The sequence below is a fragment of the Phacochoerus africanus genome, chromosome 8 (genome assembly GCF_016906955.1).
Source record: "Phacochoerus africanus isolate WHEZ1 chromosome 8, ROS_Pafr_v1, whole genome shotgun sequence".
NCBI lineage: Eukaryota > Metazoa > Chordata > Mammalia > Artiodactyla > Suidae > Phacochoerus > Phacochoerus africanus.
In genome coordinates this window covers 80,370,008-80,395,330 of record NC_062551.1, presented here as the reverse complement: position 1 = coordinate 80,395,330, position 25,323 = coordinate 80,370,008, and the positions used below count along the sequence as shown (strand labels likewise).

Here is a 25,323-nt window from a genome sequence, read left to right as displayed (position 1 = left end):
ACCAAAAAAAAAAAAAAAAGTCTGCAGTGTAATATAAAAGATTAGTCTCAAAAATAAAATTGAGAAAAAAACAAATTAAAACAAACAGAATTTTAAAAACCCAGAGGAGTTCCTATTGTGGCTCAATGGTTAACAATCCCGACTAGTATCCATGAGGACATGGGTTCGATCTCTGGCCTTGCTCAGTGGGTTAAGGATCTGGTGTTGCTGTAAGCTGTGATTTAGGTCACAGATGCAGCTCGGATCTGGCATTGCTGTGGCTGTGGGGTAGGCTGGCAGCTACAGCTCTGATTCGACCCCTAGGCTGGGAACCTCCATATGCTACAAGTGTGGCCCTATAAAAAGACCTAAAAAAAAAAAAAGAATTTCCATTGTGGCACAGTGGAAATGAATCCGACTGGTAACCATGAAGGTGGCAGGTTCTATCCCTGGCCTCACTCAGTGGGTTAAGGATCTGGCATTGCCGTGAGCTGTGGTGTAGGTTGCAGATGCGGCTTGGATCCTGCATTGCTGTGGCTGTGGGGTAGGCTAGCATCTGTAGCTTTAGCCTGGGAACCTCCATATGCTGCAGGTGTGGCCCTAAAAAAAGCAAAAAAAAAAAAAAAAAGAAAAGAAAAAAGAAAAAGAAAACCCCAGAATACTCAGCTAAATCTAATTTCAGATAAACGAATAATTTTAGTATAAATATGTCCCATGCATTCTTTCAGACATACTTAAAATTTAATTTGAGAAATTCAAATGTTCCCTGATGTCCTGTATTTTATTTGGCAATCCAACCTTCCCTGAACACCCAGCCTTTGCCGTTGCCCTTGTCTGAAATACCTTTTCCTCATTTGCCTGTTAGTTCCCTACTTATCATTCAAGACTCAGCACAATACCACCCAGCCAGAGACTGCAGGTCCATTGTCTCCTCTCCCACTCATTATTCTGATATACATGTGTCTTCTCTAAAGACTGCAGGCTTCCTGGGCAGGGACCTTGTCTGGTTTATTTCCAGGACCCCCCCAGGCTGAGCGTATAGTATATGCTCACTAACTACTGACAGGAATGAACTAACTATTCAGTCACTGAATAGTCACTGGGATGCAGTACCACAGGCGGCCACTAGAGGCCACCGTCCAGCACGGGATGGGGTCAAGGCTTGACAAGGGGATTGGATTCTGCAGGTTGAAGTTTTAAAGTTTCTGATTATATCAGGGAAATAGGAAATTGCTGGTGGCATAGGTGCCTTGGGAAATTGAAGAACTAGCCTGGGTGGATCCCTTCTCTAAAGCCAGGCACAGGGACTGAGCAGGGGATTGGAAGTCATTTCCAATGCCAGTTCTTCCACTTATTGGCACTGTGACCTTGAGCCCCTTATTTTCTATTCCGGAAAGTGGAACAATAAGTGCCAGCCTCTTAGAGTTTCTGTGAAGATGCAATTTGATCAGGTAGTGCCTGGCACGTGGGAGGTGCTTTCCAGCCATCAGTTCCCTTCCCTCTCTCCCTGTTGAAGTTTTGTTATCTGAATAAGGATTATGCACCAATTGATTACAGGAAGAAATTAAAAAAAATTTTTTTTTTCATCTTTTTGGGGCTGCACCCGCGGCAAATGGAGATCCCCAGGCTAGGGGTCAAATTGGAGCTGTAGCCATTGGCTTACACCACAGTTGCAGCCATGCCAGATCCAAGCTGCATCTGTGACCTACACCAAAGCTCACAGCAACGCTGGATCCTTAACCCACTGAGTGAGGCCAGTGCGTCCTCGTGGATACTAGTCGGATTTGTTTCCACTGAGCCATGATGGGAACTCCAGATTACAGAAAGAAATTTAGTATGAAATCCACTACTAATGCTTAGAGTCCTTATGCAACAGACCAATGAGGCACTGGGTGCACTTCTTAAGCCCTCTCAGCCTTGGTGTTCTCATGTCTAAAGTGGGATAACTCTACTATATACCATTCAGGGTGATTATAGAATTTGATGGGAAAAAAGGGCAAAGCTTTTAGCATAGTCCTGAGCACACATAAAGACTCAGTAAATGTTGCCTACAACGGTCGTTGTGAGAGAATAAGCCTTCAACGTTCATTGAATGAATTAATGAATGAATGCAGTCGTGAATGAATGAGTGAACAAACCTCCCTGTACACTGGGCAAGCACCTGAATACAGCTTGGACTTTCATAGTTCACCCTCTCCTCCCCCAACCTTTGCTCCCTCTGTCTGGAATATCCTTCCCCTTCACTTCTGCCAAGTACAAGTTTCTGCTGAATAAACACATAAAATCGATGTGGCCTACAAGGGCCCATCCGCCTCACAAATGACTCTTCTTGAGCTTTGGGGAGCCAAAGGGAGCGTGAACCTGTGTGCTTTGGGGTAGCTGCCAAAGGAGGCCACCTCCCCTGGGATGCCAGAACCAATGGGAACGGCCAGGCCTGGTCTGGCTAACACCATTTGTCAGCAGCATCCAGAAGCCTTCCAGCAAAGTGGTTGTCAGCTCCGGGCTCCGGGCAGGCTGGGAAGTCCCAGTGGAGCTGGGGAAAGGCCAAACAGAGAGCCTGCTCCAAAAGAGCCCTTTTTAAAGAAGGAAAGGAGAAGTGGGGAGGATGGAGGGGGTGGGGCCCACATGGGACTGCAGGGCTCCATTCCTCACTTCCCTACCTGGGAGGATCTGGAGCATTCGTTAAAGAAGTCAATTGCAGGAACCAGGAGGATTCCGGAGTGTTAGATAAGAGCCGGCTGTAGACTTGGCAGAAAGAAACCTCACCATCAGCAGCCTGGCTGTTCCTCAGCAAAGGCGGGCTGGCTCCAGAAGGGAGGGGTGGTGGATGGGATGTCACAGCCTTGCCTGAGATGTCAGGGACAGAAACCACTCCTGGTTCTCCTCCTACCCTCCAGTGGCGTCTCCTCTGACACTTTCATCAACTCCTTCTTTCTCTCCTCAAATCCTGGACATTCTCTTGGACTCTGTCCTTCACTTCTCTGCTTCCTCTGCACGCTCTCCTGTCTGTGCTTGGCTATACCTCCCTAGCCTGGCAAGCACAGCACCTACACCTGCACATCACAAACCCACATCTGCCCCCAGGAAAAGGCACCACTGTCTACAGGGAGTCACCCTTCCCACTTCCCTGGTCCCCTGAGCTCCAAAATATTGTCCGAATTTGTCAGCTTCTCACCATCTCTGCTGCCAGCATAATTTCTCACTTGGTGTCCCATGGGAGCCCTGTGTTGGCTCTACCAGTGTCCCTGGGACCCCCCTTGCAGTCTTTTCTCCCCATAGCAAGTTAAGGAATCTTTAAGTAATCTGAGTCTGATCACATCATTCCAGAACCTTCCAATGGCTTCCTATCATATTCTGTCAAATTGAATCCAGACTCCAAAGGCTGAGAAAGTCCACCACAACCAAACTCCACCTCCCTCTCCAAACTCCTCTCCTACCGATCTCTCCCTTGTTTGTGTTGCTCTTGCCACACCTGCTCTCTTTGTTCCCTGAATGCAGTTGGCACATCCTGCCCCAGGGCCTTTGCACGTGTTGTTCTTGCCACCTGGAATGACCCTGCTCTCATCACTTGTCTGTCTGGTGAACTCCTAGCATCTTTTGAGGCTTGGCTCAAATGTCACCTAAATGAAGATTTCCTCTCATTCATGCCAGGATTATGGGCATCTCCTAGGTTCCCCCATGAAACCTTTGCTTGTCCTTCTGTGGCTCGTATCACATCTTGTCTAATGGCCATTTGTGTCTGAACCCATCATTTCCCTTGCACTGTGAAGTCTCTGAGGCCTCCAGGCATGTGGTTGCTCTGAGTGTTCCCAGCACCCATCTCAGGGCCCAGCCCAAAGCTGGTGACAGTGAATCTCAAATGAACCAATGTCCACCTCCCCACTGGCAGAACCAAGCTGCCTCTTTCTGCACCCAGGCAGAAAGGGAGGAGGGACAGACAGGTGTAAGGCCGTGTCTTATCACAGCTGTACCTCAGGTCTCCCCCTATTTGTGCCTTAAATTCTCCATCAGAGCCTGGTCCTGTCCACCTCTTAACAGTCACCCCAGAACATCCCTGGGAGAAAACTGGGCAGAAGGAGGGCCAGGTGACGAGTGAGAGCACAGCTCCAGATCCTTGCTCAGCCACTTAGCAGCTGGGTGCTCCTGCACAAGTTATACAACTTCTCTGTGCCTCAATTTCCCCTCCTGTCCAACAGGATGGGCAGCACTGTGGTGAGGATGGATGAGATAACGGCGGTGACGTGCTCAGCACATGGTGAGCGTTCAGGAGATGTGAGCAGGTGGTGACTGCAGCTGCTGCAGGGCCTGCTGGTCGGGCCACCTCTGGCAGGGGCCTGGGGATGCCCTGGCAGCAGCGGAAAGTAGGGCAGGGCTGTCTCCCGGTTCACACCTCCATCGGCCTCCCCAGCCCCTCCCATCTCACTAGGAAATGGGTCGTAGGCAGGATCCGCGCCGGGATTTCTCATTTCCGCTCCCGTCTTCGGGGACAAACACTTTCAGTTTCATTTAATCATAAAGCTTCTTAATTAGTTTTTTTTTTTTTTTAAATTCTGAGCTGCTAAGCTGTCACCACCAGAGGAAGTGGGAATGTTGGCTTCTGCAAGGCCTGGAGCTTCCTGGGCCTGGGGGTAGCTGGTACCCAGCTCCTCCCAGGCTCTCCAGGGTCAAGCTGCTCCCTCACATCATCCCCGAGTCAGGTCATCCAACCACACCTTGAGCACCTACTGTGTGCCAGGCGGGGGACACAGCAGAGATAAGGCAAGATCTCCACGCTCTACCAAGGCCACTCACTTATTCCTTCAGCCAATATTTACCAAGTGTCTCCTTGGTGCCAGGCCCAGGGTTCTAGGAGAAGGTGGTGAGCGGGACAGCTGTGGCCCCTGGCCTCGGGGAGTGCACCGTTTAGAGGAGAGGACGAGGAAGGAAACAATCACACACCAGCTGCGTGCGGATGGACAGGCATCTGACGAATCTCTGAGACTCACCAGAGTTTGGCTGATGCAGCAGTTAATAAAATTGAAGGGCCGGGCTGGGCCCCAGGAGCAGGGGTGGGGGCTTCAGCGGGGCTGCCTACAGCTGCCTCCACCTCTTCCTCTCAGTAGTTAGGAAGAGCCTTTCAAGTCTTTTCTGTTTCCCAGTGGGCTTCAACTAATGCACTTCCTATAGTCATTTACACCTTAGTCTGAATGGGAGTCCAGTGACACCCTTTCCAGGGACCCTTGCAGTCTCTGGGGGGGCTACTTGGTGCTGCAGGAAGCAGGTAGAAAAAGTCATGGGTCAAAAGAGTTTCCTGGGCCTCTGATGTGCTGCTGCTCTATCCCCTGCCACCTCTGTCCTGGGCAGGGCCCTCATTCAGATGAGCTGAGTTCACCTGGCCTTGCATCCTGTAGCCGTCGCCCGCAGAGAAGCAGGCAGGGCAGAAGAAGGAGGAAGGGAAAGGCTGATCATCTCTGTTGAGGGTCAGGCAATACTGGGCACTTCACCTGCCTTTTGTCCTTGACCTGCACAGCCCCCATGGGAGAGAGGTAGTGTTCTTTGTAACTGACAAGGAAGAAAGCCGAGCTCAGTGAAAGACACCTGCCCAAGGTCACATGGCTGGTTATGGATGGAGCTGGGATTTGAACCTGCGGCTTTTCATTCCTCATCTAGTGCTCCTTCTACTACACCAGTGGCTTCCAACCCTGGGTCCCTGAAGGGAGTAATGAAGGTCTGATTTAAAAGCTCAAAGAGCAGTCCCTCTCTCCCCCTGCAAAGGCACTCAGGCAAGTGAGAAAACTCTCAGCTGGAATCAGGGCACTGTGGGGAGGATGCGCCCCCTCCCTCTGTGCAGAAGCGCTCTGGGGCAGTTTCTCATGTCTGCTCCAGAACGGGTAAACATCTCGTTCTTAAGAAACGCAGCTTTTTGGAAAGCCAGTTTTTCCAGAACCTCAGGCCCGGTGAAGTCAAGATGAAAGGGGTCTTAGGTGGGGAAAGGGCTGTGACCACTGCAATTGACAGAGATTGTGCCTGATCCCCTAAAGCAGAAAAGCAAGGCTCAGAGAGGTCAATGCACCTGCCTGAGGTCTCACAGCCAGGGAGGCGTGGAGCCGAGGCCAGTGCTCTTTATGCTTCTCCAGCATGTCCCATCTTGCGGGATGGTACAACCCCAGAACCCTGCCTCGGAGGGGGGCCCTGAGGGAGGTGGACGCCGAGGGGAGAGTGCCGGGGAGCACAGGTACCTTCTCGTAGTACTGCAGCTCGTAATCCAGGATGACACCGTTGGGCTGGTCGGGCTGGGACCAGGACAGGGTGATGCTGTCCACGGTGCGGCTCACCTGGTGCATGATGGACACAGCAGATGGAGCTGGAAGAGAGGTCAGAGGTCAGGGGCTGGGCAGGACACAGCTCGGGAGGTGCCCAGACAGGGAGCCGTGGGACCAGAGAGGGAAAGGCATCTGGTCTAGGCCGCAGAGCCAGCCTGGGGAGCGACAGGCTGCACAGGGACGCTTGGAGGGTCACAGGTGGTGCTCTCATGGGGCACCTTCAGATTAGGGACACCCGCGCCTCCAGCCATCGCCGGGGAAGCTCAGCCACATCCTGTCAAGACAGATGCACAAAGCCCCTTCTCTGGTCTGGCCCCGAGTGAGATGGATGAAATGTCATTCATTCTCACGTGGAGCTTACAGTCTGTTGGACCAGGGACACACAGATCCTAGACATGGGGACAGGCTCTGGGACAGGGGAGCAGAGAAGTTGGGGAATTTATTCATTCCTTCAACAAATCAGCAAAGTGCCTTGTATGTGCAAGGAGAGAGCAGTGAGTAAAGCTAATGGCCAAAAGTAAATAACATAAAAATAAACCCATAGGAGTTCCCACTAGGCATAGTGGGTTGAGAATCCAACTGCAGCAGCTCAGGTCACTGCAGAGGCACAGGTTTGATCCCTGGCCTGGTGCAGTGGGTTAAAGTATCTGGCATAAGTTGCAGCTGTGGCTTGGATTCAATCCCTGGCTCAGGAACTTACATATGCCGTGGGTCTGGCCATCAAACAAATAAACAAACAAACAAACAAAACACCAACCCATAGCTACTAAGGAAAACAGTTTGGCAGTTCCTTAAAAAGTTAAACATAGAATTAGCATATGATCCAGCCACTCAAGTCCTATTCATAGTCCCCAAAAAAACTGAAAACAGGTACTGAAGCAAATTGTGTACGTGAATATTTATAGCAGTACTATTCACAGCAGCCAAAAGGTGGGAACAACCCAAAAGTCTATCAACAGATGAATGGATAAACAATTGTGATATACACATAAAATAGAATATTATATAGGCATAAAAAAGAATGAAGTACTGACATACGCTACAATGAGGCTAAACCTCAAATACAGACCAAGTGAAAGACAGATGCAAATTGTATGGTCCCATTTATACAAAATATTCAAAACGGGTAAGTTGAGAGACACCCTAAGTAGATTGGTGGCTGCCGGGGGTTAGGGGGTAGAGGGAAATGGGGGAATGTTGGGTCTGGGTTTTTTTGGCGGGGGGGTGATGAAAATATTCTGGCACCAGAGAGAGGCGGTCATTGCCCAACAGTGTGAATGTACTAAATGCCACTGAATTGTACGTGTGAAAATGGCTAATTGTGTGTTATGGGAACTTTACTCGTCCCTCCCTGCAGCATCGCTAGTGCCCTCATGGAGGGTGATTAGATGAAGCAGACAGAAGTTGGGGGAGGCTGTGTTTAGTACTAGAAGGACCCTTAGAATTTAGTTCCATTCCTTCCTTTTACAGATGTGGAAACTGAGGTCCAGAGAGGGTTGCAAGTTGCCCAGGATCGCAGTTGGAGCTGGCAGCCGTTTCCGTGGTTCTGTCCTTTACAGAACGCCCCCAACCTGTTTTCTGCCTTCTTCTCAAATGGAATAAACCTACACAAAGCCTTACTATGTGTTGGCCACGGCCCTGGGCCCTTCACAGGTGTGTGTCCTGAGCTGAGTGTCCGTGGGGGGGCAGTCTTGGCTCCGCCAACAGATGAAGACCCTGAAGCTCGCAGAGGCATGGGGCTTCCTGAGATCACACAGCCCGTCAGCGGAGGAGCTGGGGTTTGAACCCAGATCTGCGGCTCTCCAGAGCAGATGCGTCCACGCGTCCTGACCTGGTCTCTTGTCTCTCTGGGCCTGAGGTTTTCATGGTCCAAGTAGGGGCTGAGGACTCAACAGGGACAAGGGAGCACCTCCTGCAGCCTCTCTGGCTCCTGGGCAGGTCTGCGAAAAGCAGATGCCCTGTCCTGTCCATCACGGTGATGGTGAAAGAAGGCTGAGGCTGGGCCTTCTCTTCCCACCCAAATCCTGCTTTGCAGGGGGCTCTGACGGCGCATGAGCATGGGCCAGGGACCTGTAGGGGCTCCTGGAGGATTAGAGCTTGTGATACCTCTTCTGCTTCCTGCTCTGTCCATGTCCCTTTGTCCCCAGGGTAGGGGGAGCACCCAGACCCAGACTCTGCTTGCCGGCCTGCTGCGAGCTGGCTGGGTGACCTTGGATAAGCGGCACCCCTCTCTGAACTTGACTTCTTTCCCTGCGTCACAGTCCAGCTGGGGGATCCCTGAGGTCTTGCAGATGAACGCTCTTTGCCCGTCCTTTGCAGTTAGCCCTCGTCCTGGAGTTGGATCAGCTCAGGGGCCGGCGTGGGCTTGAGCAGGTCCAGGCTTCCCTCTAGCACACGGAGTGGTGGAAAATTGACCCCAGATTGGGTGGCACCACCATAAAGAAGGATGTGGACCCTGGTCAGGGTGTCCCTGAAGTGCCTCTGTTCTTTCTGCCCCCCCCAACCCTGGGGAGGGCTGCCTGTCCCTCAGCTTGGCTCCCCCCACCCCACCCCGCCCCGCCCCGCCCCGCCAGGGGCTGCGGGCCTCCTGGAAAGATCAAGGACCCTGCTCCCTGCAGTGTCCTCTTCAGTCAAACGAGGAGACTCTGTCTTCCTTGTTCCCTCCCAGGATATCCAGGCCAAAGCAGGGGCCCCACCACCCACGGCTTATTGAGCACCTACTAATGCGGGGCTCTGCCCTCAGCATACATTAACCTATTTAATCCACATAATGACCTGGGAAGCAGACCTCCTTCAGCCCATTTTGCAGATGGGGAAACTGAGAATCATAGTAAAGTGACTTGCTTGAAGCTACATAAGCAGCAGGACAAGGCAACATATTCTCACGCTCCATGAAGTCAGTTGAAGGGCCTTCAGGGCTGTGCATGTAAAATAATAACAACGATAAAGTTGCTAACCTAACACTTACTGAGCTCTTATTCTGTGCCAAGCACTGTTCCAGCCCCTCAACGCCCATTAACACAGAGGTAACAGACTCCTCACAACCGCCCTAGGAGCTGGGGGCTATGGACACCCCCAGTTTATAGATGGAGAAACTGACGCTAGGAGCTTGTTCAGTGATCTGCTCATGAGTCCTGCAGCACCGCAGTGGAGGGCGAAGACTTGAACCTGGTGGCTCTGCACCTGCGCAGCCCTGGTTACCGTGGTCCGCCTGGTTCTAAGTAAATACGCACTAGGAATTAACGAGGGAATTGCTAGACCCGGCTGGAGGGCTGGTCAGAGCTCTTGGTGTCTGGGTTTCCTCATCTGTAAAGTGAGCCTACCTGTAACATGCTTGGGGGGCTGTCGTGAGGACAAACGAGTGAAAACACTTCAGTTGCTCAGTGTGGTGCCTGGCACGTGGTCACTGCTGTGTGTTCACAGGTGTCACAGGGCACTTGCCACCATGCATTGAGCAGCTGACCTGCATCATCTTGTTTGATTCTCTCAACAACAATGTTGGACGGGCATCAGTAACTACAATCGCAGAAGGGGAAACGGGGGCTCAGAGAGGCATGGTGACGTCCCAGTGTCACACAGCTAGTGAGGAGCTGAGCTGTGCCCAGAGCTTTGTTATCCTGCCCCAGCTCTGCTCGGTGCTGGCCCTCTCCCTTCACTCCTTAACCCTGTCTCCAGCCCCAGACCATCCCTCCCTTTGAGCCTTTGTGTGGAGCTGAGTGCTCTGTGTTCCCGGATGGACAGGGCCCCCCGCCCCCGAGCCATCGTCCCTCTCTCCAGCCTGTCATAGTCAGCTCCCCACTGAAAACAACAAAATTAGTTCCTTCTGGAGTTTCACAGATCTTGGCCAATCTGAGGGATCCTGGCTGGGGGCTTACCCTTCCTGCTGGCCCAGGAAACAACCCCTACCCCCTCTACCCCAAGCTTCTCAGCCCCTCTCAGACAACCCACAGAGCAGTCACCACTCTGGGTGTGTGTGTGCCCATACCTGCACACATGTGCCCTGAGAAATCAATGGGGATGCTTTCAACGCAGCCACTGGAGATGCGGGGAGGGTTACCCCCTGCCTCCAAGGGTCTGAGGATAATTCTGGTGGGAGGGGCCGAATGAGGTCATCTCCTGGGCTCTGTGGAATGCTGGGATCTTTCGCCAAGGTGGGAGGGGCTTGCATGTGGTGGGGGCATGCTGCCACTGCCTGTCTGAGGAGCATCAGACGTGCACTGAGCCCCCAGGGGTGGGTGAGGGGGGTGCTCAGGAAGCCACCATGAAATGCATTTTACCTAATGCTTCTTGCTTAGAACTGTAGAAGGCTCAGCTGAGGAGATTCCAATCCAGCCCCTGGAAGGGCAGTTAGGTCACTGTTTGGGAGGCCAGAGGTAGAATCAGACAGACCTCCATGCAACTCCCACCCCTCCACTCTCTAATATTGTGACCTTGAGCAAGTTTTCTTAGCCTTTCTTTTTCTTTTTTTTTTTTTTGTCTTTTTGCTATCTCTTTGGGCCGCTCCCGCGGCATATGGAGGTTCCCAGGCTAGGGGTCGAATCAGAGGTGTAGCCCCCCGGCCTACGCCAGAGCCACAGCAACGCAGGATCCAAGCTGCGTCTGCAACCTACACCACAGGTCACAGCAACGCCGGATCGTTAACCCACTGAGCAAGGGCAGGGACCGAACCCGCAACCTCATCGTTCCTAGTCGGATTCGTTAACCACTGCGCCACGACAGGAACTCCAGCCTTTCTGAGCTTCAGTTGCTACACCTGTCCAATGGAGAAGCTCACCTGGAAAAGATGCCATGAGGATGAAAGAAGAAATGCGTGTTAGGGTTTAAGTGTGATGCTTGGCACCATTGGGAGGAATATATAATTCAGAATCTTTTTCTTTTCTTCCTTTCTTTCTTCCTTTCTTTCTTCCTTTCTTTCTTCCTTTCTTTCTTCCTTTCTTTCTTCCTTCCTTTCTTCCTTTCTTTCTTTCTTTCTTTCTTTCTTTCTTTCTTTCTTTCTTTCTTTCTTTCTTTCTTTCTTTCTTTCCTTCCTTCCTTCCTTCCTTCCTTCCTTCCTTCCTTCCTTCCTTCCTTCCTTCCTTCCTTCCTTCTTTTTCTTTCTTTCTCTCTCTCTTTCATCTTTTCTAGGGTCAGACCTGCGACACATGGAGGTTCCCAGGCTAGGGGTCCAATCGGACCTGTTGCTGCTGGCCTACACCAGAGCCACAGCAACACCAGATCTGAGCCTCGTCTGCAACCTATACCACAACTCACGGCAACGCCGGATCCTTAACCCACTGAGTGAGGCCAGGGATCGAACTCACAACCTCATGGTTCCTAGTCGGATTCCTTAACCACTGAGCGGTGACAGGAACTCCAGAATATTTCAAGAGGAGTTCCCATTATAGCACACTGGAAACGAACCTGACTAGTATCCATGAGGATGCGGGTTTGATCCTTGGCCTTGCTCACTGGGTCAAGGATCCAGCATTGCCCTGAGCTGTGGTGTAGGTTGCAGGTGCAGCTTGGATCCCACATTGCTGTGGCTGTGGCGGTGTAGGCCTGCAGCTGCAGTTGATTCGACCCCTAGCCTGGGAACTTCCGTATGTCTCGGGTGCAGCCCTAAAAAGCAAAAAAAAAAAAAAAAAAAGAATATTTCCAGAGAGTGGGGCTTGGGGCTAGGGGTTGGGGGGATATGAGATGCCAGTCAAAGGGTATGAACTCTCAGCTATAAGATGAATAAATCTAGAGACCTAATGTACAGCATGGTGAGTATAATTAACAGTACCGTATTATACATTTGGAAGTTAAGAGAACAGATCTTAAATATTATCAACACACACTCATGAACACACAAAGGTAATTATGTGAGGGGATGAAGTTGTTTAGCTTTACTGTGGCAATTTTTCTGCAATATACACATGTATCAAAACATCACACTGTAATCCTTAAACCTGCATAGGCTGTATAAGATCTCAAGAAAGCTGAGAAAATGTCAATTCAGAGTCACTATGATACACACAGGATGCTGGGCGCTGGGGCTTAAGAGAAAAACCTCGCAGGGTCTCTGCCTTCCCTGGTGGGGTGGGGGGTGGGGCACAGGCAGTCTAATAGGGGAAGGCATATCTGTTTCAATCCAGTGAATGCCTGCTCCAGGCTGGGCACCATGCGAGGCACCGGAGAAGCCCTGAGACTTGGACTTAGCATGGAGCTCGGATCCAAGCCCCCATTTTGGGACTTGGCCAAGGTGATCCAGTCCCGAGCAGGGGTGAAGCGGCTCCCTCCACATCTCTCTCTGCAATCGCACCTCCCAGCAAAGGAGAAAGCGGTAGAATGTATCTACCACTTTCCCACTTGAGGGGGCATAAGGAGATAACCGGGAGATGCTGTTAAAACCCACATTGCTGGGCACCTCGCTCACCCCCAGAGATTCTGATTCAGCTGGTTTGGGGCAGGGCCTGAGAATTTGCAGTTCTAACCAGTTCCCAGGTGAGGCTGATGCTGCTGGCCTGTGGACCACATTTTGAAGATGAGTGGATTCAGGGCCAGAGAAGGGAAGTCGCCTGCCCAAGGGCACACAGCAGGCAGTGGTGGGGCCAGGACTAGAGTCTGGATCGGCTGAGTCCTGGTCTAGTATATTTTCCACCCACCTTGCTGCTTCTCACAGCCTGGCTTCTGCTCAGGCTAGACTATTCCTCTGGGGCCCAAAGGCTCAGAAAGTCTTCACTCAGTGGTACAAGTAGTTAGTTTCAGGAGAGGCACAGGGATGGGGCCGCCCAGGCAGGTGGGGGCAGACCTCCAGACCCAGGATTTGATTTGTCCTGGAGGCACTGGGGAGTCACAGAAGGACTGAAGTGAAGGTGGCAACCCGCTCCTCAACTGAAACACAAGCTTGTCACCTGGACAACCCCTGGATGCCCCATGATGCCTTTAAAACAACAACAAAAAACAATAACAAAAAGGAAGCCCCCCCAGCTAACACTAGACACTCCCTTGTTCACGCTTTGCCAGGCCCTTCTCCAGAGGCTTTACGTCAATTAACTCATTCAACATTCATAGCAACCCTATGAGGTTGGTTTTATTATTACACCCATTTTACAGCTGAGGAAATGGAGGCACTGAGGCATGAGGTGACTTGCCCAAAGTTACCAGGCAGTGGAGCTGGAATCTGAACCCAGGCCCACCCAGATCCAACAGATCTTTTGCCCTCCACTGGCTGTGGCTAATCAGGCTGACCAGAAAGGTCTGGAAACCAGTGGGCCTCAGAGGGCCTCTGAGGACAGCCTGGTCCGGCTTCCATCCTGCTGCTGCAAAGCTAACTCTGGCCGGCTCTGGCTGACTCACCCACCGCCCACCAGGCTCTGGACGCTCAGCTGTCAGTGGAGGCAGGTCTCCCACGGCCATGGGAGTCTGGGCTTGGTGGGCTTAGCTGGCAGGCTTGGGTTACCGGCAGCTCACCCCGGCTCTGATCCCATAAGCCCCGTAACCCTGGGCGTGGCAAGGAGGAGGCATTTGCTGGGAAGATGATCAAGGCGGGCCAGTGAGGGCCAAGCAGGGCTGGCCTTTCTCCTGGAATCCAGGAGGATTAACGGCGGAGAAAAGGGAACAGCTGGATGTGCTCCCAGCCCTCCCGCCGCCCTGCCGCCCACCCTGAGGTGTCGGGTTTCCCTGCAAGTTGGTCTTTAGGGAATTCTGGTATTTTCAATTACCAGCCGGGCACACCGGCAGGAGGATGGGGTCAGTGGTGCCCCGTGACCCCTGCAAGGAGATGGAGCCCCAGGGAGCCAGCACAAAGGAGGCTTGTGGCCAAGAGGGGAAAGGGGAGGCTGGCCAGGCCTGCTTGACCAGAGCAGGTGGCCAGGGGCCCGGATGCCCCCAGCGAGCCCTGGGGGAGCTTCCAGTCTCTCCATCAGCTGAGACCTGGAGAAGGAGCCTTCCCTCCGGGGAACCCTGTTCCCCTCAGGGCATAGAACAAGGTGGCCTCCTGGGTCCTCCAGGACTAGGGCAGGAAGTCAGGTGACCTGTGAGCCTGGCTACTGCAAGAGTGTGTGGGTTCGTGTCTCAGCTTCCCAAAGCCCTGAGCTCTAAGGATGGATGCCCATGCTCAGCCTTTAACTCTGTCACCAGAAGACCCCGTGCGCTCAGAGGGAGTCGGGAGGGGGCACCAGCACCAGGAATCTGAGACCCCACTGCCTCCCTGACACCTTCACTCCTGCTGGTGGCCCTTGGCGTCTTCCCACTGCATCAGGAATAAAACATGGGTGCTCCTCGTGGCCTGCAAGGCCCGCCAGCCACCTCCCTCCACTTGCCTCCCGGCTCTCAAGCGCCACCCACACTGCCTCTCACTGCCTCTCTGTTTCCAGTCAGACCACGGTCATTGCTTTCTTGGGACCTTGGCCCATGGCGTTTCTGCCTGGCATCTTCTTGCCCCAGATCTTCCATGGCCGGCACCTCCTCTTCATTCAGGTCTCAGCTAAACCATCACCTCCTCAGGGAGGCCCTCCCTGACCACCAATCCCTGCTCCAGTCACTCTCCATCCCACACTCTCTTTCTTTTCTTTAATACGGTTCACACTGTCTTATCTGCAGGCAGGGATCTGTGTCTCTTATGCAGTATGTCCCTAGTGCCTGGAACAGTGTGTGGCTCAGAGGAGGCGCCCTTTTAGCTCTTTAAGGAACCTGGCCTCAGGCAGTAGGCAGGAGAAGGCAGCATATCCTGTATGATAGTTTCTTTCTTTTTTTCTTCTTTTTAGGGCCACACCTGCCACACACAGACGTTCCCAGGCTAGGGGTCGAATCGGAGCTGCAGCGCCAGCCTATGCAACGCCACAGCAATGTGGGATCCAAGCCATAGCATCTGCGACCTCCGCTGCAGCTCGTGGCAACGCTAGATGTATGACCCACTGAGAGAGGCCAGGGATCCAACCTGAATCCTCATGGCTACTGGTTGGGTTCTTAACCTGCTGAGCCACACCAGGAACTCTGATAGTTACTTTCAATTCACTCTTCCCCAGACCCTGTGCCCATCTGTGACTTGACCAGCTGCCATGACATGGGGCCTCTTGCTGACTAGCCAGCCTGCAATATCATGACAATTGTTTACTATTGTGCTTGCATGCTCCAGGGTCTGTAGCAGGAACACTGTACCCGTGATCGGACTCAAAATCTCCAGCTAAAGACAGGATAGCTGTTTTGAGTGTTTGTCTCTAGAACCTGCAGCAGTGCAGTTCACTCCTGATGATTTGGCTGGGATTCTGGGTGACCCAATGATAACTCTCACAGCAGAATTTTCACAAATAAAACTCTTTCAGAAAATGGGTCTTTGTTTCTTTCTGATCGGACCAAAGGTCTTAGAGATTGGTGTGAGGCAGGAAAAAGGAAAAGCTGAGAAATGGGGCTAGGGTGGCAGTTTTCCTCATAGAAACTAGGTGTTCTGTGGCCAAGAAAAAATTTGAGAAACAGAGTTCTAGGCCTCATGCTCCTTTATTCAAGGCTCTGAGAAGTCCTGCAGGGGAGAGACCCAGCTAACTTGGTTTAACCTGGCAGTCTCAGTCTCAGTCGGCTTCAAAACCCTTTTTTCACATAGTAGTTTCTATGTTTTGGCACTAGCAATCTGAGGGACATATTTTGGAGGGGAAGAAAAAAAAAGCAGGAGATAAACTATTAATTTTTTCTGAACCTGAGAAGAACTGGGGGTGGCAGCTGGCTGTTTATCTACTCCTCCACTCTTGCCTTGAGTCAGTGTAGGTTTAGCTGTGCCTCCCAGGTGCCCCAATCAGATGGACTAGGGGTTAATCACCTCCACTTTACAGATGAGGAAAGTGAGCATCAGATCAAGCCTCTTTCCCAGGGTGCTTCAGCTCATAAGCGTCAGGGCTGGGATTAGGACTCAGGCCTGCCTGACATGAAAGCCCAGGCTGGTTTTTTCTCTCCCTGAATGTCTGGCCCTATCCATCAGTGGAATTGTGCAGGCTGAAGCCAGGCCCTGGGCCCTGTGCTGCAGAAACACCCAATGGCTCCGCCTGCTACTGGGCTGCAGAACCATCCTAATCTCATCTGGGGCTGCCCAGTGGGACCCAGTCCCATCCCAGCATCTGGACTAGCAAGGTAGTAAGAGCATGGGCCTTGAATCAGGCGGCTTAGGCAGCCGGGGATGGTGATGGGGATGCTGGGAAGGTTAAATGAAGGCCTGCATATAAAGTGTTTAGCACAGGACTTGGCCTAGAGTAAGGGATCAGGGGACATCAGCCACGTGTAGCTGTCTGGGCCACTCAAACTCTCAAACTGCACTGTGAGTAGCTGAGGGCTCAGCAGAGGCTCGTGAATGGTGGTGGTGATGGTGGAAGAGGGGAGGAGAAGCAGCATCCAGGGTTCAGATCCCAGCTCTCTTATGCTCAGGTGACTATGCGACCTTAGGAGACTTAAGCCTCTCTCTCAGCCCACATTCCACAACCGTAAAATGGATTGTGGCAGACAATAACCACTGCTTACCACATATCCATTCTTTCTTTCCAAATGAACAAAATCCTGGATCTTAGCTGGGCACATGGTACACAAATAAAAGACTACATTTTCCCAAACTCTCTGGCAACCAGAAGTGGCCACGTGACAACGTGTTTAATGTGCCAACGAGATATAAGCTAAAACGTGGGACTTCTAGGAAGTGTCCTTAAAAGGGAGTGGGCCCTACCCTTGTCGCTTTCCTCTTCCATCTTGTTGCCTGAGACATGGATGCGATAGCTGGAGCTCTTGCAGCCATTTTGGCCTAGAAGGACAAGAAGCTGTGTGCTGCAGAACCTAGATCCCTAATGATTCCACAGAGTTCTATTAACTTCTGTTTTCTGTTAAGTTCTAATAACTTCTATTTTCTGACACCCTTTACACATAAGAAAAATAAACCTCAATTTTGTCTATGCCACTGCAGTAGACTGGCTGTATTAACTGCCTCTCTGTATCTACACCCTTTGCCCTATAACTTGTATAGTCTCCCTCTGACTCTGGCTCTGGGCTTGGCCAGTGACTTGCTCTGGCCAATGGAATATAAGCAAACATGATATAAGCAGAGGCTTGAAAAAGCCCTTCCATGTATCTGTTGGCTGTCTAGGTGCCCTGTGACTGCCAAGAGAACACGCCCAGGCCGACCTGCTGGAGGCCAAGACACGTGGAGCAGAGGTGTCGCCCCCGTCGTCCTCATCAGGGCCATTTCTGACCAGCTGACAGCAGTCAACCCCAAACATGCAACAGAGCCCTGACAAGACCCAAAGAGCTGCCAAGTGACCCGGACTAGCTGAAGTGCAAACACACGAATGCTCCCCGCCTCGACCCATCCAACCAGAAGACTCATGCACTAGATAAGTGCTTTGTGCTTTACGCCATTGCTTTTGTGGTTGACTGCTAAACAGCATTACAGCGGCAGCAGCTATCTGTGATTTTTTTCTTCCCATTACAGGCAGTGAAACCCAATCTTAGCTGAGCGTCTAGGCAGGCAGTGCCTCCTCTGCCGAATGCTTGGGAGGATCAAAGAGGACGATGCGGGCAGAGGGCTCGGCCTGGGGAGGGAAGTGCCCTCTCCCTCTCTCTTCCTTTCTCCAGGCATGAGCCTCCATGGGGGCTCTCTTGGCCCATCTCTTTCTGATCCTCTCCACCCCCAGGGAGAGAAGTAGGTGAGTACACGCTCATGCCAGTTCTAGAGACCAGCCACTGTGTGCCCGCTCCACAGGAGGGCGAAAGGATCAGAGGAGAACACAGCTGGCAGAAAAGGCTTTGCGAAGTTGTAAGTTTTTCTGTGAGAGAGCCATGTGGAGTGGTGTCATGGACAGAGGCTGTGACACCTGGCCAGGGTGTTGGAGACCAGCTCTGCGGGGGACCTGCTGTATCATCTTGGGCAGCCACTTAGGAACCTCTCTGGGCCTCAGTGTTCCTGTCTATACAGGAGGTGTTTGCATGGCATGAACCCTGAGGTGCTTTAATTTGACTTAGGTTAGCTTCCATGAGTCTTAGAATCACCCCCAAAGAGGTCCACGACCTAATCCCCCACATGGCTGAATATGTTATCTTAGGAGGCAAAAGAAACTTGGCAGATGCGATTAAGGTTATGGCCCTTGAGATGGGAGATTATCCTGGATTATCCAGGTAGACTCAGTCTAATCACTTGAGTCCTTAAAAGAGAAGACTCTTTCCCAGATGAGAGTCAGACCAGAGAGCGGGAGTGTAAGGAGGACGCCCTGCTGCCGCTTCTGAGATGCAGGAGGCCTCGGGTAAGGACTGGGGAGAGGCCCCTGGCCCCAGGGGACCTCCTGGCTGACAGTCAGCAAGAAAGCGGAGCCCTCACGCCTACAAACACATGGAGTTGAATTCTGCTAACAGCCGTATGATCGTGGAAACGGACCGTTCATTAGAGCCACAAGGAATGCAGACCTGCAGACACCTTGATTTTAACCTGATGAGATCCAGGCTAGACTTCTGACCCATGGGCTTATCCGATAAGAACTGTGTGTCCTTCTTGGTCGCTAAGTTCGTGGTATTTTGTTATAGGGGCAGTCAGTAAATGACACACCTTCTCATTTCATTTTACACCCAGCGGCCATGTGCTGGCTGCGTTGTCCTCCTTATCACTCACCTGGCAACCACCTTGCACAGCTCGGATGATGGACATATGCCCATTTGGAAGGTGAGGACACTGAGGCTCAGGGAAGTAAGGTTCCCTAGACAGCCCGATCCCACAGCTTGGAAAGGAGCATGTTGGATGAGGGCAGGTGTGTCAAGTTCAGCACGGATGCCTTTTTCTCCTGCATACCACGCACAAGGATACGACGTCGGGGGATCTTCCTAACGGGTCAATCTACCATTCAGTGTGGGTGGCCCCAAAGGCTGCATGTGCTTAGCCAGGCTGTGGTGTGGACTGGTCCAGGCGCGGAGCCTGCCCCGCCTCTGCGGAAGGCCTGGCTCTGGCCGACACTGGGCCTGAGTATGCATGATGTAATTATTTGGGCTCTGTCAAGGGCTGCCTAGTGGCTGTGGGCATGTCGCTTAACCCTTAAAGCCCTCGCTTTCCTTCCCTGTAAGACAGGGGGATAATAGGACCCACCTCACAGCGTTGGGAAGATTCATCATTCTTGGAATGGTGTCTGGCACCTGCACACTTGCCAAATGAGAACTGTTAATGATGATCACGGCGGCTCGAGAAGGAGCTCTGCGTTTTGAGAGCCTGCCATCCCAGGCAGCCCACGAAATGCCTTGAGAGCATGAACTTGAAGCCCACAGTAGTTCCACAAGGGGGAAGTGGCAGTGCCCACGAGGAAGATGCAACTGAGCGACATGTCTGGGGTGAGGGGCTTGGCTTGATTCAAAGCCAAGTTTTTTTGTTGTTGTTGCCCCATTCCAAAGCCCAGACCCTTCTCTCCGCCTCCAGGACCAGGGCGACCCGAAGGATGAGTCCCGCTTTGCTGAAATGCTGCAGGCGCGCCAAGGTCTGCACAGCTGCCTCTGCCTTGTCCCTCGGATCTCGGCTCATGTGCCACCACCTCAGAGAGGCTCTGATCCTCTGAGGTCGGGGACCACGGCCGCTGCACAGCGGACTGAATCTTGCGTCTGTCCCTTCCCAGCTGAGGGAGGCCTGGCACCGGCTTGACCGCTCCCATTTCCTCATCCTTCAAGCGAGGATACACAGCCCAGCCTGGCCTCCTGGCCTGGGGGCCCTGAGAGTACTCATGCACACGGGGCGGAAAGTCCTTCTGGAATGGTAGAGTGTGGTTCGAAGGCGGCATGACGGCTTTATGAATTCAGAAGACGGCTCTGGCCCCGGCGAATGCCAAGGGATTGCGAGCAAGGCCCAGTCACTTGCCCCAAAGAAATACTTTTTCCTTTTAAGGCAGTGAGCTAGATATTTATATATTGAATTTTAGGGTCTGATGAAAACCGAGCACTGAATGCATGTGTCTGGAAATCAAGTTCCTGGCCTTGTTGTCCAACCTCATCCTGCTCCTCCACACCCCACCTCACTCCACGCTTCTCTGGATCCTTCAGCAAATGCTCACTGAGCTGCAGTGTGCCCCGGCGAGGTGCCAGGAAAACCTCAGTGAGGGAAAGGGGACATCGTGTACTGCCGAGTGGGAGACAGGACTGAAATGATCAAAGATATGAGGCTAAAGTCTCAGCCACGGGAATTTGAGGGCCATGGTGCTGGGGGCATGGGACCAGATCAGGAAGGTCAATGAAGATGGGCTAAGGTCCAAGGGATGGGCTAAAGGGGAAAAGCATTCCAAGCAGCAGGAACAGCATAGGCAAAGACTCTGTGGTAGCGGAGCCTGGTGCCCAGGAGGAATAAAAAGGACCCTCCCTCCAGCCAGCCTCCTGCACTTCCCTCTCCTGGGATACCTTCCTCCCTTCAAGATTCTATCCTTGCTTGTTAGAAACCGCTCCATTCTTCACAGCCAAGCTCACATGCCTCCTCTTCCAGGAAGCCTTCTGTGACATGCCTTTTCCCATCTCCCCGGAGGAAATGATCTCCTCTGCCTGGATCTCCCTGACTCACCAACCCCTCCTAGGGCCCTCACTCATGCCATCTTGTATGTAAACTCTGTCCATGTCTCACCTTCCCAACCAGCACATAAATCCTTAATGGCAGGAACCATGGCTTCTCCAGTGTAGACTTGGTGTCGTGCGGTCCTGAATTTACACCTGACTTGAGGCCACTTAGAAGCGGGACTTAGCATAAATGACGCCTCTTTTGGGCCTCTGTTTTTTCATTTGGCAAAAAGCGGTCGTGTGGTGAAGGTGTGTGGGCTCTGGGCATCTAGGAGAGTGGGGATTATCAAGGAGCCTAGAACAAAGAGGAGGGGGAGGGTGGATATGACCCGGAAAGCCTCGGGGCTTTGAGGGCTTATTTAGACCTGGCTTTCCAAAACCTGTGTGATGGTAAGCCACTTATTAAAAATGCTGATTCCGGGAGTTCCTGTCATGGCTCAGTGGTTAACAAATCCGACTACGAACCATGAGGTTGCAGGTTCAATCCCTGGCCTCGCTCAGTTAAGGATCCAGTGTTGCCGTGAGCTGTGGTGTAGGTTGCAGACGCAGCTGGGATCCCGTGTTGCTGTAGCTCTGGCGTAGGCTGGTGGCCACAGCTCCGATTAGACCCCTAGCCTGGGAACCTCCATATGCCATGGGTGCAGCCCTAGGAAAGGCAAAAAGGCCAAAAAAAAAAAAAGCTGATTCCAAGGGCTCATTCCCAGAGTTCTGATTTATCAGGTCTGGGAAACTGTGTTCTGAGAAAGCACTCTCTCTCTCTCTCTCTTTTTTTAAACAGCTGCACCTGCAGCATATGGAAATTCCCAGGCTAGGGGTAGAATTGGAGCTGCAGCTGAGGCCTATGCCACAGCCACAGCAATGCTGGATCCCAGCCACATCTGCAACCTATAGCAGAGCTGGCAGCAACAACGAATCCTTAACTCACTGAGCAAGCCCAGAGATTGAACCCGCATCTTCATGGACATTATGTCAGGCTCTTAACCCGCTAAGCCACAATGGGAACTCCTCTCATAGATATCTGGTGTTTAATTTGATGGGGAAATTGAAGCCTGGAGGGAGGTAGTGATTCTCTTGAGTGTGATAGGCTGGGTGGGGGATCTCAGCTCTGCCTCTTGTAATGGGATCACTGCCAAGGAAATCCGCAGGGATCTTTGTGGATTTGCTGTGGGCAACTGTGCCACAAGCAACGTCCTGAGTTTACATGGCCTGGCTTGGCTCGGCCACTTGTGTACCCCCCATTCACTACAAGAGAAATAAGTCTGGATGGGGGGAAGCTGCTCATCCAAGGAAAATGAGAAGACATATGAAACAGACCGAATCCAGCCCACATTCTGGAGCCGTGCCCAGCTCAGAGGGCCTGGTGCAGATTAGTAGACCCTAGCTAACTCATAGACTAGTGAGTGAGAAAATAAATGTTACAGCTATAAAATACTGTGTGTATGTGGGGGGGGAGGGTGGGGTGGTTTTGTTACTCAGCCTTATTGCAGCAATAACTGACCAATACACTAAGGTCACATAGCAAATGAATGACAAAACTGGGATTCAAACTCCGGTCCCCTGTTCCTGACCCAGTGCTTGTTTCTCACTGCTTCTGCCTTTCAATCCTAAGGGCTCCCCCTACATCTTCCTCTCTGGGAACCCTCGCTTCCACTCTGCCCCATTACTATTCTCTGGGAACTTCCAGCTCCAGACAGGAGGGCTCCTTCCCAGAAGCCCCTGCTGCTAATAAGCTGAGCCTTGTTAAGCAGGCAGTTCCACCTTCAGGGCTCCCAAATGGAGGCGGGGAAGGCCTCCACAGCTAGAGAAAGAACTCCAGGGGCTCTGGGGAATTTCTAGCTTCTCCCAGTTGAAAAGAGTTCCTTCCCCTCCACTCCCATTGGGAGTCTGGGCTTCCCTACCTCAGAGCCTTGTCATCTGGGGAGACTCACAGCCAAGGCTGCATAATCTGTCAGGTGTCGGTGCTGACAGCTGCTGGCTTTGGAGTGTTCTTTCAGATTGCCACCTTGAGTCAAACTCCATCCGGACCCCAATCCGAGTGGGGCTTAAATGCACCCATGGGCCTACACTCATAAACGTGCCCACTCGGCCCAGCAACACCATAAACACTCCCCCAAAAAACCACGCTCAGACAAAAACACACTGACAGGCAGGGCCACCTCGAGATGTACAAACGCAAGCTCGGACACAGCCCCCTCCACGCCCCTCTGATTCAGACACACCCATGCTCCCCAATGCATGTATGTGTAAGGAGCCACAAGGCTAGAGACATGTGATCACAAACACATGGCCACCCAGGCATATCCAAGGACACACCACACATCTCACAAATATGTTCACACATGCATGCTCATCAGACCCACAGTTCTTTGGGTAGAGCCTGGACCGTGCTGCGCACTGGAGTCTGTCACACCTAGCCACTTCCTGTCTTGGACCCTGCCTAGCTTTGTGACTCAGCTTTTCTGAGCATCATCTCTGAAATGGGGACACGGGTACCTCCTACTCTAGGAGTTCAGGGGGTGGCAGTGAGGTCATGCATGAAAGCACCCCTCAACCAGGCAAAGTTGGCTGTCCCCTCTCCTTCCGTGTCCTTGTTCTTAGAATTCCATTTGTTTCTATTGCTCCCTTCAAAATTCTATTAGTCTTTTGGAGTTCCCTTGTGGTGCAGTGGGTTAAGGATCTGGCACTCTCACTCCAGCAGTTTGGGTCTCTGCTGTGGCACGGGTTTGATCCCTGGCCCGGGATTTCCATGTGCCATGGGAGTGACCAAAAATAAATTCTATTAGTTTTTCAGACTGCAGGTCAAATCCTGCCCCCTCCAGGAAGCCTTCTTGGACCTCCATCTCTGGATGCCCTGAGCACTTACTGTGTGGGCCCCAGCTGGCATCAGAAAGATAGGCTGGGCAGCTCCACTCATTTTCTGTCTTGGAGCCTGGCCTCCCTTGGCTCTACTTAGATGGGGTCCAGACCACGCTCACAGCAGGGCCTTGGCAAAAGTTGTCGAGTGAATAACTAAGGGCAACTTACAGTGCCAGCCACAGAGTCTTCCATAGAAACCACAGGAATCACAGGTCCTTGAAAATCTCATGTGGCCTTGGGTGGAGGTGAGTTGGGAAGTGTCTCCTGGACCTGGCCATACGGAGGTCCCAGGTGACCCTGAGGACATCGGTCTTGGTGGAGAGGTGGGGCCGGAAGCCTGAGTGCAGTGGGTTGAAGTGGGGCTGGCAGAGGGGGTAAGATGGCATCATTTGGCCACTTTTTTTGTTATAAAGGAAGTCAGGCAGAGGATGGGATGGGGGCACGTGGGGTCACAGAAAGGATTAAAGGTGAGCCCGGGGAGAAGAGTTTTGCTGAATTTAGACTGGAGGGAGCAGAAGGTTCAGAGAGCACCTATGGAAACTGCTTGATGTCTCCTGCAGCCTGTCTCCCCACCGTCCACTGTCATGGAGGCTGAAGTCAGGCTGGGAGAGAGTCCATCGCCCAACCCCCTTTGTGGCTCAGGGGAAAGCCACGTGACCAAGGTCTTTCTAAGGGAACATGCCTAGAAGTGATGGGTGCCACTTCCGCCTGCTTTGCTTAAAACGTGATTGCTGCCCTGGGTTTTCTGTCTCGCCCCTTCCTGCAGGCTGGAGTGCAGACGAACCTGTGACTCAGCTTACACCACACAGAGGAGGAGCACGGAGGCTCGTGAGACAAAGTGGAAGAAACCCGGGTCCCTGAATCTCCAAGTGGATCAGCATTCCCTGCTGACCTGGACTGCTCACCCCTGGACTCCTGCCTGAGAGGGAAAGGCACGTCTGCGTTCTCTGAGCCACTGGACCCTGGGCCCTTTTGTTATAGCAGCTTTACTTTCTCCTTCAATAATACATGTTTGACAAATGTCAGCAATTATTCTAAATGCCACTACAATGGAGAGGGAACACTCACTCTCCCACGGGGCTGCATCACGCGAGCAGCCTTGGAAGAGGAAAGCGCTCCACCAATGTGAGGGCGTCTTTAACGAGGGCTGGCAGGATACCCACTTGGCCCAGCAGGGCGCGGCGATGCCCCGGGAGCTTGCGTGTGAGGCGCTTACCTGCCTGGTTGGTGGTGATGTTCACGGAGGCGAACTGCGGTGAGAAGGGGCTCTGGTCGGTGACGCCGTTCACGGCCTGGATCTCGAAGGTGTACTGAGTGTGGGCCAGCAGGTCACTGATGTAAATGCGAGGCTCGGTCAGGCCCAGCTGGCGGGGTGCGTATTGCACGTTGTCCCCGCAGCGGGTACAGGCGCCCCGGCCCGAGCCGCAGCTCTTGCAGATGATGTTGTAGACAAGATCCTCACGGCCTCCAGAGTCGCGGGGTGGGGTCCACTCCAGCATGAGGGAGGTCTCGTTGACACTGGAGATCACGGCCTGGGGTGCGGAGGGGATGGCTGGGGAGGGGGAGAGGTGTCGGTCACGGGGGTGGTGTGGGGTACGTTCCCCAAGAGACCGCTCTGTGCCCACTGCCCTGGCTCCAGCCTAGGCCTCCTCAAAGGCTTCCTCCAAATCCCTTCTTCTCTCCA

The 25,323-nt window shown here is 52.6% G+C and overlaps 1 protein-coding gene across 3 annotated transcripts in view; it reads right to left on the bottom strand.

The window, feature by feature from the left end:
* The window catches only part of EPHB2 (EPH receptor B2), a 194,859-nt gene that overhangs the window by 25,726 nt on the left and 143,810 nt on the right, over window positions 1–25,323 (bottom strand). For all 3 annotated transcript variants that reach the window (XM_047792387.1, XM_047792388.1, XM_047792389.1), the window contains exons 5-6: window positions 24,856–25,191; window positions 6,198–6,322 (exon numbers count right to left, since the gene is read on the bottom strand). In XM_047792387.1, coding sequence (XP_047648343.1) covers window positions 6,198–6,322; window positions 24,856–25,191 — 461 coding nt within the window. The remainder of the gene's footprint in view (window positions 1–6,197; window positions 6,323–24,855; window positions 25,192–25,323) is intronic.